Source organism: Gracilinanus agilis, chromosome 1 (assembly GCF_016433145.1).
Source record: "Gracilinanus agilis isolate LMUSP501 chromosome 1, AgileGrace, whole genome shotgun sequence".
NCBI lineage: Eukaryota > Metazoa > Chordata > Mammalia > Didelphimorphia > Didelphidae > Gracilinanus > Gracilinanus agilis.
In genome coordinates, this window is record NC_058130.1 from 632,223,089 (window position 1) to 632,238,097 (window position 15,009).

The following is a 15,009-nucleotide window of genomic DNA, read 5'->3' on the forward strand; positions in this document are numbered from 1 at the left end:
TTGAACATTTCAACAACAGTTAAGTTATACAGTAACAATAAAAATTACATGAACTCAAGCAAAAATGAAAGATAACAAGCAGGTAGACTTCATGATGTGACCTTAAATAAAACCTTTTGTCAGATACACTGAACACGTTAAAATGTAGTTATTGATAATACATCTTCCCTGCATACCCCATTAACTGTTTCTACTAACTGAAGTTTGAAGAATTACTTTTATCTTAGCTCTGCCTTATAACAGTGCCCTGAAAATGAGAAAACCCAACAAGGCAACATCTGAAAGAGTTAGGCTTCTTCATGCTTAGTTTAAGATTTTTTTAATGCTGAAAAACAAGTAAATTAATTTTACCTTAGCTATAGAAATAAAACTAACCTTGATGTTCTTTCCTTCCCATACACTCACAATCTAGTAGATCATGAGTCACGCAATCTGAATCTTCATATAAGGTGAACAAATTTTTAAGTTCTTCCACTGAAAATTGGATATGTTCAGAGGTCTTGGCCAGATCTACCACTGCCCCAGAAAGACCTTGCTTACTTATTTGTCTCTGATAAATCTTTTCTTCAATTGTGCCTGAAGAGGAAATAGCCATTAAAAGTAACTTAAATCCCAATGCTTTTCAAAAATTAAGTATATGTTATTAGTGTATTAGTTAAAAAGAACTCTTGATATTTGACACAAAAGTTATTTTACTATTCAAAACTGACATAATAATTTCAATACCCTGAGGGAACAAATCAAGTCATATGAGCTAGAATTAGGATTAAATTAATACCTGTTGTGAGGAGCCTGTAGATATGCACAGAATGTTTTTGGCCATCTCGCCACACTCTAGCCATTGCCTATCAAAAATAGTATAAAAGACTAATGTAATTTACAAGATGGTACATTAATATAGGAATCTTGAATTACTATATATTTGTAGACATCAAAATCAAAGATTGGGGAAGAAAAGGAAAGGGAAGGAGAAAAGAAAGGGGAAGGTGAAAAGGAAGGGAATAAGCATGTCTATACCATCTATTATGTGTCAGGCATAAGGATAAGCACTTTACAAATATTATCTCATTTGATTCTAACAACCCTGTGATGCAGGTGCTATTATTATCACTCGCATTTTATAGCTGAGGAAACTGAGACCAAGAGAGATTAAGTGACTTGCCCAGGGTCACACAGCTAATAAGAATCCAAGGCCATATATGAATTCAGGTCTTTATGGGTACAAGCTCAACATTCTATCCACTACACTACCCAGCCACCTCACAGTGATTGGGTATCCTTGCAAGTATGCCAGCTCCACATTTTGGTTCCTCTTTACAAGGAAATCAGAGTATTGTTGCCATACTGAGTATTCACTATAGTGTGCTATTACCCTTTGTTGGCTCTATGTAGTAGAGAAGTACCCACCCTGTCTGCACCAAAGCACAGGCATGTGGACACAGAAACCTTCAGGAATCAGCAGCCTCTATGACAGGTGTCCCAGTCCAAGTAACAGCAGAGGATCCCCTAAGGGAATTGGATTTCCTTAGGGAATTGTCAGAGGTGCAGGGTGGCTTAGAATTAGCCCAATCAAGGGGGCAGCTGGGTAGCTCAGTGGATTGAGAGCCAGGCCTAGAGATGGGAGGTCCTAGGTTCAAATCTGGCCTCAGACACTCCCAGCTGTGTGACCCTGGGCAAGTCACTTAACCCCCATTGCCTAGCCCTTACCACTCTTCTGCCTTGGAGTCAACACACAGTATTGACTCCAAGACAGAAGGTAAGGGTTTAAAAAAAATTTTTTTTAATTAAAAAGAATTAGCCCAACCAGCCATCCTCAGACTTTTGTCATTAGCCCAAATTATAAGGAGATATTTTTTCATGCCTAGAGAAAGCAATAATGGCCCCATGCTTGCCCACATTCATTCCTAGAAAACAGCCATTCCAGAATACAAGCTCTATGCCCCTAATGCTAAAGAACATAGTAAAAAGGTCCTAAATTAAATCACTTTATTTTACATACACATACACACAAAGCTTTCCTACCTGAATATCAGTAGCTGGATTCCAATCAATATCATACAGAATTAAATGAGACCCTCCAATGAGGTTCAGTCCCACACCACCAGCCTTTGAACTTAAAAGGAATACAAAATCTGATGAATGTTTGCTATTGAATCCATCAACAATTTGCTGCCTCTGTACAACTGGGGTTTGACCATCAAGTCTTGTACAATTATATCCATGACGTGTGCAGACCACTTGCAAAATATTCAGAGTTTGTGTATAATTAGAAACCAGCACTACCCTGTCAAAAAGAGAAAAAGGCCTCTTACATCTTACCTTTTTTTTAAGAATTACAATATGATACTACCATAACAGTTACCACTTACAGAGCAAATAACAATGAGTTTGGGCCTTTTATAAATAAAAAATTTAATCTCAATGAGATACATAAGCATCAGTGTGTCAAAGACTGTTTTATTCATCCTCAAGTGAACAGGTACTCACGACCCAGTGTTACACAAAGATTACAGCAAGCAAGCAAGTATGAAGTGAGGAGGTGCACAGATTTCCTTTTATCCTGGTTCCTGAGCAAAGATGGTCCCTCCCTTTATTGACCACTGGCTGGGTACTTGAGTTACAATCTTACCTTGAAAATGAAAGCTAGATAATGGGAATGAGCAATTTAAGGACCCAATTATCCTAATTATTCAAGCAGGGGTTAACCAATCGAAAAAAGGCTTGGGGTTTAACCAATCAAAGGAAGAGCAGGTTAAGCACTGCTCTTAAGGGTCAGTTTCTACATATCACTTCTTATCTCCTTACCCAGATGTACTTCCTTGAGAGGAATCCATGTTATTTCAATTCCCCACACTATTATTAGCATAGTATTATAGAACTAATAACCAATACTATTTAGTACACAGCATATAATTAGAGTAATATACTAACATGTACTAGTACATGCTAGTATAACAGCTTGCACTGAACAATTAGAAGACTAAGAAACATGTAGCACATTTAGCACATTATGAACACTTACATCAGTAGAATATAAATTCCTTAGAGGGCAAAAACAATTTTGCTTTTGTCTTTGAAATCTCAGCACTAAGTTGAGTACCTTCATAGAATAGGAACTAATAACATTTGCTCATTTAAATGAAACAGCATCTTTAAAAGTTTTTGGCTAAATTCTTTACCCTGGTTGGGCCACCTCCCTCCTGTCTCTAAATCTGATTCTCTAGCTTTCAGCATGCAAGAATCAGGATCTTGATATGCTTTTCTACTTTAGATCCTAAAACTGAACACCTTCTAGTAGGGATCTAGTAAGGATTCTACATCCTCAAACCACTGGCCTTCAGGCTCCTTGGATATTTATATTCCAGTATTTCAAATTTATAATTCCCCAATTATAATTTCCTGAAAGAAATAAACATGCAGTTCTCAATGAAGAGAGATATGAATACACATATGATCAAATATTCCAAATTATTAATTAAAGAAGTTTATCTCTGAGGTTTTACCTCATACCCATCACATTGGCAAAAATGTCAAAAAAGGAAAATGACAATTGCTGGAAGGACTATGGGAAAACAAACATATCAATGTATTGTTGACAGAGCTGTGAATTGATCCAGCCATTCTGGAAAGCATTCTAGAATTATACCTCAAAAGTCACTAAACTGTATATATACCTTTAGAAGCCCAACTATACCACTACTAAGTTTACAGACCGAAGAAAAAGTAAAAAGATCCATCTATACAAAAATATAGAAGCTCCTTTTGTAGTAGCAAAAAGCTAAAACTAAGGGGCACCTATTTAGAAATGGCTAAAATACCTGGTATTTTAATGTAATGGAATAGTATTACATCTTAAGAAACAGTTTTTTAAAACTTGAGGACAGTCGTATGAACTGAAGCAGAGAGAAGTGTAGAACTAGGAAAACAATTTATATAACATTATCAAAAAAACCAAGTATAAAAAAGACTTTAAAATTCTGATCAATACAGTGACCAAGTACACTTCCAAGTAATGTGGCATGTTAAACACCCCTTGACAGAAAAAGGGGATAGATTCAAAATACAAAATTAAGATAGACATTTTTATATGTAGCATGTGCTATTTTTTGCTTGACTTTATTATAAGGCCTTCAATTTTCTCCCCCAACCCCCTTCCAGCAAAGGGAGGAGGAGAATGGTAAGAGGAGGCATGGATAGAGTAGAGAGTAGAGAAAAGAAGCACAGAAGGAAAGTTATTGAGACATCTTTTTTTAAAAAAATCTATAAAAGATAAAAGATAACAAAAGAAAGACCAGGAAAGAGTACAGATTAGCACAACAGTTGGCAATCTTTTTGGCCATGAGAGCCATAAATGCCTTCGGAAGGAGGAGGATGGAGGCAGAAGGCACTGGAATATGGGGCGGGGGCTGAAGGGCCCCCTAGGGCACATCCTGGGGCTCCGGTGGAGGTGGAGCCAGATATGGCTCGTGAGCCATATGTTGCCAACCCCTGGATTAGCAGGACAGCTTTGAAAGCTACAAATTATATACCCAAAAAGAAATGCATATATACATAACAGAGATATGGAGTTTCTTACAATCATCTTTTTCTGTTCTGATATGTGTGTGTGTGTGTGTAAATGAAAATTTCAGTTGTTTTTGGTATTTGTTAAAGTAAAAATATGTTTTTAAAGAACAACAGAAAAGAGAGCTATAGAGGTAGGAAGTAGAGCTATAGAGAAATAAGTAGACCAGTCCACCATTTCCAAGAGCAGAGATTATAATTTATTTGATTATGGGTTCAAAACTGAAGAATGCCTGCAGCAGGGAGTGTAAAGCAAAGCACAGCTGGGGCCTAAGTATAGCAGAAGATTGCAAGGACCCCAGTGTTAAAGTGAGAAGTTTTTTTTGATTTGACATTCAAACCATGTTTTTACAAAACATTATACTATTTGTTTCCTTGTTATAGAAAACTACAAATGTTAAATGATACAGTAAAAATGAAAAAATAAGCACTCACAATAGCTAACAAATCAATGATTTCAAGACACACATTTTATGAATGGTATTTCATAAACAACATAAAGTTGGTATTTCAGCAACATATTTTGATACACTAGAAATTCAATTCAACAAATATTTATTAAGTGTTTATTGCATTCAAGTCACTGTGCTAAGTCAATAGATGTTTTTCAAATATGTATTATATGTTGTACTGACCCCTGATTCAAAGCTCAGGAACTCATTTGTAAGGTTGTGCACCAAAGGATGTTGTTGAAAGGTACCATTACCCAAAACTGAGTAGCTCATCAGCCTTATTTTTTTAAAAAAATTTTAAGGAAATCACATTAGGAAAGCTTAAATTCCATAAGCAATGAAAGTAGCTTACAAAATTCATCTTACTTTTCAGAAGGACTGAGTTCACGGATAGCTGCTAACAGCTTTGTCAAAACCTGTAGTTTTCCTGAATCTGTCTCAGAAAATGTGATTGGGTTGTAATCCGCAGGATAGGCATCGATCAAGCCTTCAGACAAGTTATATTCTTTATATTGATCAGAAGATGAGTTATTTTCTTTTTCCTATTCAAAATAATTTAAAAACTGATTAGACTCACATCACCTTCAACACTGAAAGAAAAAAAAACAGCTTGGAGGAAGAATAGAGATAATTTAGTACTCACTTTATGATTCTATTCAACAAACATTTATTAAGCATCAATGTATAAAGCACTTTTAGGTGTTGGGAATAAAAAGGTAAAAATGAAACAGTTGAATGAGGAAAAATACAACAATATAAACAAAACTGCATGCTGTATTAATAACATGATGACCAAGCTCAGCCCTGAAAAGTACACCTCTTTCTCACTCCTTTGTAAGAGTGGGGAACTGTGGCTGTGAATCACTGTATAACTTGTCAGATTCAAATAATGTATTAGTTAGTTTTACTAAATTGCTTCCCCCCACACCCCCATTCTCTTTTTTTTTATATAATCTTTTTTTTTTTTTTTTTTTAACCCTTGTACTTCGGTGTATTGTCTCATAGGTGGAAGAGTGGTAAGGGTGGGCAATGGGGGTCAAGTGACTTGCCCAGGGTCACACAGCTGGGAAGTGGCTGAGGCCGGGTTTGAACCTAGGGCCTCCTGTCTCTAGGCCTGACTCTCACTCCACTGAGCTACCCAGCTGCCCCCTCCCCCATTCTCTTTTAATTCTTTATGACAAAGAATGACTTGTTAGGTAGAGAAAAGGGAAAGCATATGTATGAAAATGAAAGTAATGTAAAAACAAAATATATCAGTGATATTTTTAAAACTCTTATCTTCTATCTTAGAATCAATACTAATTATTAGTTCAAAGGCAGAGAGTGGTAAGCAGTTGGTAATTAGCAGTGACTTGCCCAGGGTCACAGAGTTGGGAAGTATCTGAGGTCAGATTTGACCAGGACCACCCATTTCTAAGCCTGGCTCTTAATCCACTGAGCCAACTAACTGCTCCTATCAATACTGTTTTTGTTTTTTGTTTTATCAATAATGTTTTTTAAAAATTAAATTGTTTCTGTCTTCAAAAATCTCACATTATGGATGGGAAGGAAACCCAAGGCACTATGAGTTTAAAGGATTTGCCCAAAGTTTCACAGCTAATAAGTAAGCAGTGGAACCAGGACCCTGATAAGAGTTCAGAATTCCAAATCTAGATAGAGCCTTTTCCCCTAAAGACACATTAACTAAATATCAATAAAAATCAACTATGGTAAGTTTTTTAAAAAAGCAATCCACCTTATTACATAAGGGGATGTATTTTGGAGAAAAATAATACACATACTATTTATTCAATTCCAAAAGATTAGTCAAGAATAAGGTTGGAAAGGGGTTGGAGAAAGGAACTGAGAAGAAGCAACAGTACTTCTCCTACTTTATTGTTCATAACCCAAGTATTCCACTGCTCTCTCCCTTCTTTTGCCTCTGTTTTTTTTTCCCCCTGGTTTCTAGGCCTTCACAGACCACATCTCTTCTGATGAAGCAAATTCAATGCCTTAGCAATGAATAGATAACCACACTCTATACAATTCCTTCTTTCAGAAGGATCAAAATTATCTCAACAAGCACAGAGAGTTAATACTTTTAACCATATTTGATTTTCTGCATTAATGCTGTACCTATTTCCATTTTATAAAAAAGAAGTCATAAATATCCCTGAGATTTCCAAAAAGACCATTTACCTCATAGGAGAATAATAATCACTAGTATTTACATGGCACTTAAAAATTCTGCAAAGCATTCTGCAGGCATTATTTCATTCGATCTTCCAAACAACCTTATGAGGAGGATGCTAATTATTCTCCTCATATTACAGATAAGCAGCTAAGAGTAAGCGAAGTTCAGAGACTTGCCCAGGGTCGGTCACATAGATTGGCAAAATGTATATGGATCAGATAGGCAATATTGGAACTCAGTCCTTGTTGACTCTCTGTGCCACCAATTAGTTGCTGACAATGATCATAGCTCTGATACCTACTGGCACTGGAACTCTGGGAAAGTCACTCAACTTTTCATTTTCCTCATTTACACAATGGAGATAATAATACTTGTACCACCTTTCAGAGTTATGAACAAAGCATTTCTAGAACCTAAAGCACTAGATAAATTGACTCAAAATTAGCATGACTAAGAAGTTTAACATTCCAAGATCACTGGCCCTCACATTTACCCTGCTGATATTGCTTTTCTATCTTTGCCTGTAAAGTTCTCCCTCTTCTTTCACTCCTACTCAAATACTAACTCTCTTAAATCCTGCTCCTTCTAGGGAAGTCTTTCCTAAGTGATAATACTGCTTGCTTCTCTTCCAGATTGCCCATAGCACTTATTGTCTATATCAGTGGTTCCCAAACTTTTTTGGGCCACTGCCCCCTTTCCAGAAAAAATATTACTTAGCGCCCCCTGAAAATTATGAAACTATTTATTGAACTTAGAATATAATTCAAAAAAAGTGTGGCCATCACCACTCCCCTGGATCACTGCAGCACCCACTAGGTGGCGGTAGCGCCCACTTTGGGAATCACTGGTCTATATTATAACATCTGACAAAAACATTAAGGACCGTACAACCAATCTTGCAAAAAGACTTAGCCCTAATTGACTAATGGCTCTTTCCAAGTTATTATAACCTATTCAGTAAATAATACTATTTTTAAAATTAAATCATATTCCTTATACAATATTTTTATTAATTATAATATTCCAAGGATATAGACATGTTAATGATTTTCATTCCTAAATGTTGCAAATCCCAAATACCTCAAGGATCGGGGCTATTTCATAATCTTTATATTCACTGATCTGGGGGTGGGCCCACAGTAGGCTGTCACTAAATCTGTTGAATTGAATGGCTCTTAATTGACTTCCCATAAAAAAAAAATCAAAGAATATTTGGACAAAGTAGTTTCTTGATCTTGTTTAAGAGATCAAGTGAAATATCACTGTGATTTCTATATCAAGGATATACATATTATAGTGATGAAGAATCTCTCTTCTATAGGGATCTTTTAAAGCATAATGTTATGCTAAGTAAGTTGGTACATTTTAAGCCATCTGAAAGTCTTCCCATTATAGAGCATTTTTTGACTCCTATTTTTTTCTGGGCATTGAGTCCAATTGGTTTAATTTTTGTTTATTACTATGTGCAAAGTCGGTTTCTAAAGAGGTTACTTTATAATGTTATCAGCTATGCCTGTTGCAAAGTTATAAAAGTTGACTTTTCTAAAAATGTAAAATAAGCTGAATAAACATAAACCACAGTAGTATTGTTATAGCCAAAAAGCTAACACCATAACTAACAGCTTGACAGCATCAGACCCTGTTAAGCAGGGGGGGTTTTGATAGCGTTATGCTCTGCTCAGCAAGGCAGTTATCTGGAGCTCACAGTCCCAAGGACATCACTCCTCCCTAGACAGGACAGTCTTGAAGATTAAGAATCATATCCTGTGGCACCTGGAAACATCCCTACTCCCACTGTCTAGCTATTAGCTAACCCTAAGACAAAGGCACCTATATCCTAGAAACATATATATTCCCTCCTTTGAATGCACCACTTGGGACTCTCTTGCTGAGTTCCCCCAGTGCGCACTGGCAATAAAGCTTTCTCCTGCTTGATTGCATTGTCTCGTGTGTTCCTCTGGTGGCCACCCATTTGAATCCTAACAGTATTAAACCAGCAGAATTCCTGTAACATTTATTCAGTGAAGGAAATACTTACAGTTCACAATATTATAGAAAATGTAGTCAGCCAGAGCTTCATATTTGCATATTAAGATTATACTGTTTAAATAAAAAATAAAATATCCAATTCCAATAACTTACCAATCTTGTCCTTAAAATTATTAACTAAACATTGAAAGGGAGCATGGTGTATTAGATACAGGGTTTGTATCAGAGTTAGAAAGACTTGGGTTCAAACCCTACCTCTTACATTCAGAAGTCCTATGAAGAACAGTCATTTAATCTTTCAGAGCCTCAGGCTTCTAAGATTATAAATTATAGATGGGTTGTAGTCTTCATTGGTGGAGGGACTAATAACATAATCAAAATGGACAATTCATTTTATTTACTCAAAGTATCACCACACTAACAAGTGACATAACAAAAAAGTTTATAAAAGAACCCAGAGTTAGACAAAGTGATAAACAACATAAAAAAGATGGTAGTCAGTACCTTATCCCACTTCGCCCTTGGAGGTAGAGGCTCAGATACAGACATGTCATTCCTACTGAGCAGAACACCCAAATGGCTAGAAAGGTTCAATAACCAAGTAATAATAGATTAATCAACTCATAGAAGGAAGTCCCAAACTTCATCCTGTGGATGGACCACAGTTTCAACCCAAGAACTGATTGACCACATACCAAACAGTTCTCCTAAATTCATCAACTTCATATCCTCCTGGGCCTACTTTTTGTTTCTAAAGAGTGCCACAGAGTTTCAGTTTGCAACATACCTTTAAAGATTTGAAGAGAAGGCAGGGGTGGTTGCAAAGTTTTTTAAGAGCTCCTATACATAACAGATGAGGAGTATTTTCTAGTTCGCCCTGCAAGCAAAACCTGACAGCCTGGGAATTCAACAGTTTCCGATAAAGTTCAATCTGTAGTATTCCTGGTCGGCAAAAGATTACACTCTCTATTTTAGGTGGAAGATATTTATTTATCACCTCCTGTGTTCTTCTAAGAATAAAGAGTCCAGTAAGGCGAGTGAGTTCAGCTGCTCTTTTCTCTCCTAAATTTTTTTCTTCCTATTAATGAAAAAAAGATCAGACTTAGGACTTTTCTGAAACAATTCAGAAAAAACTTATAACAACAATAACAAATTCTTCATTTGTGACTACCTGGTTACAATCTGCTTGTGGGAGTTGGGAGGAAAGAGACAAAGGGAAAGAATGGACACATCTCTTTATGGGCCAAAGAATTGGAAATTTAAGGGATGTCCATCAATTGGGGAATGGTTGAAAAAATTGTAGTATACATTGGTGATGGAATACTATTGTGCTATAAGAAATGATGAATAAGATGATTTCAGAAAAAGCTGGAAAGATCTGCAGGAACTGATGCAAAATTAAATAAGCAGAAGTGGGAGAAGATTATATACAGTAACAGCAATATTGTATGTTGATTATCTGTGAAAACTTGACTACTCTCAGCAATGCAATGATCTGGGACAGTCCTGAAAGACTAGGACAGAAAATGCTATCCACCTCAGAGAAAGAACTATTATAATCATCTTTCACAGTGTATTTATGCTTTTATTTTCAGGGCTTGGTTATGAAAATGTACTCTTACAACAATGACCGATATGGAACTGTGTTTTGAATCACAATAAAAATTTTAAAATTTTAAAATGTTTAAGCTTAATCATTAAATTATATAAAGCCAAAGTCTTATTATTTGTTCTGGGGGCCATTATAAATCTGTAATCCACAAACTAAATTATTCAATAAATACACCTTAAAGCATAGATCATAATAGAATATAGACTGTCAATATCCCACAAAGAAGTAATAGATCATACTATCTTCTTTGGAGCCAGCACAATTTGTCAAGCTAATGATCCTAAATCCAAGCCTGCAAGCACACACAGCTGACTAACAGCTCTTTTGGAATCATTAAGTAAATGTTAATTAAAAAAATGTTAAGTAAAAATAATTTTCCCCCTAAAATTGAAACAAAATATCCAAACAAAATGTCCATAGTTACAATATTCTAAGGATAAAAACATGATTTTTAAAATCTAATTTTGTATAGGAGGCTAAAAAAATCTGTTTAATCTTTAATTTTAAATCATAAAAATTTTGCTAGAACAAGAACAAAAAAGACAGATTGCATATTTTATCATAAGTCTCCAAGTTCATAAGTTCAACAAAATTAAGAGAAGTTAGTCTTTGAATACTAAGCCGTTTTAAGACAAATTTAATTATATCCAAGAAATTTCACATATGTTCCCCCCTTCTCCCACTCTCTCAAGTGTTTGTTTTGAATTCAGGGAAGTGCTATTTGGAAGTGTCTAGCAGACTCCCTATGGACACATGGGGGCTTTGAGACTACATTACCTATGATTCCAATGGGTTTCTGGTCTTTGGGCGTAGGCATCTTAAATTCAGAGGAGGGCCTAGAGGAGCTCTCTTGGTTTTGCTGGGTGGCTGGCTGGCGTACGAGAGGGACAAGATGGGCTCCAGCGGTAAATTTAAAAGTTAGTCAGGCGCAGTCATATATATTTTACCAACATGACCATGGCTTTAATTAAACTACTAATTTCTCTTATTATATCAGTCTTTATCATTTTTTATCTTAACACAAGCATAAGATTACAGATGTGTAGGTATTCCTAAAAATGTATTTTTTACTAAAAAGGAATTACACTGATATTCTTTTGAACTGGAATGTCAGGTTTAAAATAAGTCTTCTAGGGCATATTGATTAGGATCTTTCTCTAGTCTATAAAAATAACCATTTATTAAAAAACATTATACCTGAGTAGCAGAAGGTTCTCGGGATATAATAATGGGTTCTTCATATATTTTTCTATATGATGACAAAGAGCCTAGTATTCCAGGATTCACAAACTCAATTAATGCATAAAATTCCTGTAAATCATTTTGGACTGGGGTGCCTTCAGAAAAATGACAAAATGTAAAGGTTTTAAAATTGAGCATTCTTTTCATTACCTAATGAACTGACCCCACAAACACACACATCTCATGATAGGCATCCAAGTCAGGTAGCAGCACTGTGATAAAAAGGTTAACAAATCAGTACAAAATATTAATTAGTTTTAACAGTATTATTCCAGGTCTATGTCTTTTACTTTCCAAGTCAATCAGTTAAGTCAATCAGTTAAGCATTTATTAATTCTTATATGTCAGATGCTATATTAAACAATGGGGATAAAAAAGAAAGACAATACCATACATCTGGTCTTCAATGAGCTCACATTCTAATGAGAGAGCCAATATCATGGGAAAAAATATAATATATATACAGTGGAAGATTACATAATCTCGGTAAAAAGGCATTAGCATTGGGGAGAGAAGAGGAAAAGGAAAGGACCCCTGCAGAAAGTGGGATCTGAGCTGGGACATGAAGGAAGCCAGGAGGCAGAGAAGAAGAAGGAGGCCATTCCAGATACTGACCCCAATAGCCAGAGAAAAGACAAGAAGTCAGGAGATGACCATGTTGTATGCAAGGAACAGCAAGTCAGCCAGTTTTACCGGATTGTGGAATATGTTGAGAGGAGTAAAGTATAAAAGGCTGGAAAGTAGAAGGAACAGGTCATGAAATGTTTTAAAAGCCAATGAAGTTACCCCTTTAACTTAACACATGATAGAGATTCTCATTATCCTGGGAGTTATAGTAATTAACATCATAATGTTAGCTTATATTTATGTACCTTTTTCTAAGGTTTACCAAAGCTCTGTTTAGCCCCAACCTATGCCATAAGTAGTGCAAATATTATCTCATTCTTCAGATAAAGAAAGAGGCTGAGGAGAAATGTTATGCCCAAGATCATACAAAGAGTAAATAGAAGAAATGGGCCTAGGACTCGGAGGTTCAGACTAAGCCAAGGAAGCATGCTGAAGGCATTGCTTGTTTGGATGCTTGGTGTCTTTTTTTTTTTTTTAATTGGATTTGTTGGGGCAGCTAGGTGGCTCAGTGAATTGAGAGCCAGGCCTAGAGATGGGAGGTCTTAGATTCAAATCTGGCCCCAGATACTTCCTACCTGTGTGAACCTGAACAAGTCACTTAACCTTCATTGACTAGCCCTTACCGCTCTTCAACCTTGGAACCAATACATAATATTGACTCTAAGAAGGAAGGTAAGGGTTATTAAAAAAAATTTTTTTTGGATTTGCAATTACACCAGTGGAGGGAGCACCTAGTGAGAAACTTTCATTATCAATTTGGAGCAAGATCTTCTCAATAATTTACAATCTCATATTTTACCTGGGATACTGAGAAATTAAGTGATTTGCCCAACGTTACATGTGTCATAATAAAGACCTGAACCCAGGTTGTCTCAACCCTGGGCCCAGCTCTTTTTTCTTATCCTTTCATATATTCTGCCTCTCACTACAATTGCTGGGGAAGAAAAAAATCTCCCCAATTACCAACACTATCAATCTCTTGGAAGTAAGGAATCCAAACACTTGGATCTACTAATTTTCCACTTTGAAAATAGGCAAATACCATATGAAATTCTTGCAGATGAGATATTTCCAATTCAGTTAAAGAAATAAAATTAAATGAGCCCATTCTGAGATGTATCTAAGCTCAAAAGGCCCAATACACCAGAGGATGCTTTTTTTGGTCACAGGACCTCATGAAAACCATCAAGCAAGAGCCTCCTAATTGTTCTCTCTACCTTCAAAGTGATTTTCATAAAGCAAAGGTCAGACCATGTCATTCCATATTCAATAAACTCCAGTGTTTAATGTGTAATTTCTATATCAATTAAAATTTCATCTTTTGGCATTTCACAACATGGTCCCAAGACTACTTTTCCAATATTATTAACTTTAGTTCCCATTCACATATTCTACATATCACATATTCAAAGTGACCTCTTATTATTTCTCATATATCTCCATGCCTTTGCACTAGTTGGTCCCAATACCTAGAAAGCATTCATTCCTCATCTATACCTCTTAAAATCTCATTTCCTATCTGTACGTGTTGTTTATCTTCAATGATGGAATCTAAAGTCATTGGGAGCAGAGCTTTTCAATTTTGTCTTTTTATGCCTAGTGCATAACAAACATCCTGCACACAGACATATAATAAATTCTAATGGGTTGATAAGTACTAAGGTATAGAAATGATTGCAAAAAGCATTTTCTTTTTTTGTAAAAAAAAAAGTAGGTTTTAAGCATTTGTTTTACTTGTTACCTTTTCTTTCCCCTTAATGGTCCCAGGAAAAGCACTTATTGGGCACCTACTAGATACAATAAATACCTAAATACCCTTAAGAAATCTACTAATTGGGTAGATAAAATGTAAATGCGAAACAACAAAGATTTATTATTTCATCCACATATATGATAGTGATTAAAATTTTACCCAAAATGGCCACTTTAATGTTGGAACTTTTCAATATCACTTTAAAAAATCTTGCCTTGAAGAATATTTTAAAAGAGTAAAGAGAAATTGTTTTATTAACAATCCTTCCAACTCTCAGAGTATTCGATGCATAGAGTGCTTAATAAATGCTTAATAAATCTTCTTTTCCTTCCTTTGTTTTTTACCTTTTCCTCTCTCCCTCCCTCTTTTCCTTCTTCCTTCCTTCACCCCATTAGAGGTTTGTGAAGAAATATAAGAATCTTCCCACTGAATAGGACCAATAGAGGGAGCTTTCTTCCTTCCATGCCTCCAAAGGAAATGAAGTTTTTCAGAGCTGGTTAGAGGGTATTGACTATGACATCCATTTAATATCATCAAGAATCATATAAATCTAACAAGAGCAAGTTCCCAGTCTTAAATTTTTATTATGCTAAAAGAT

At 35.7% G+C, this 15,009-nt stretch overlaps 1 protein-coding gene across 1 annotated transcript in view; it reads right to left on the reverse strand.

Annotated features, from left to right (window-relative positions):
- Positions 1-15,009, reverse strand: part of RAD54B (RAD54 homolog B) — a 124,860-nt gene that overhangs the window by 7,075 nt on the left and 102,776 nt on the right. The window contains exons 8-13 of the mRNA XM_044658197.1: positions 11,987-12,126; positions 9,965-10,255; positions 5,382-5,557; positions 2,023-2,284; positions 779-845; positions 376-576 (exon numbers count right to left, since the gene is read on the reverse strand). Of these exons, the coding sequence (XP_044514132.1) occupies positions 376-576; positions 779-845; positions 2,023-2,284; positions 5,382-5,557; positions 9,965-10,255; positions 11,987-12,126 (1,137 nt within the window). The remainder of the gene's footprint in view (positions 1-375; positions 577-778; positions 846-2,022; positions 2,285-5,381; positions 5,558-9,964; positions 10,256-11,986; positions 12,127-15,009) is intronic.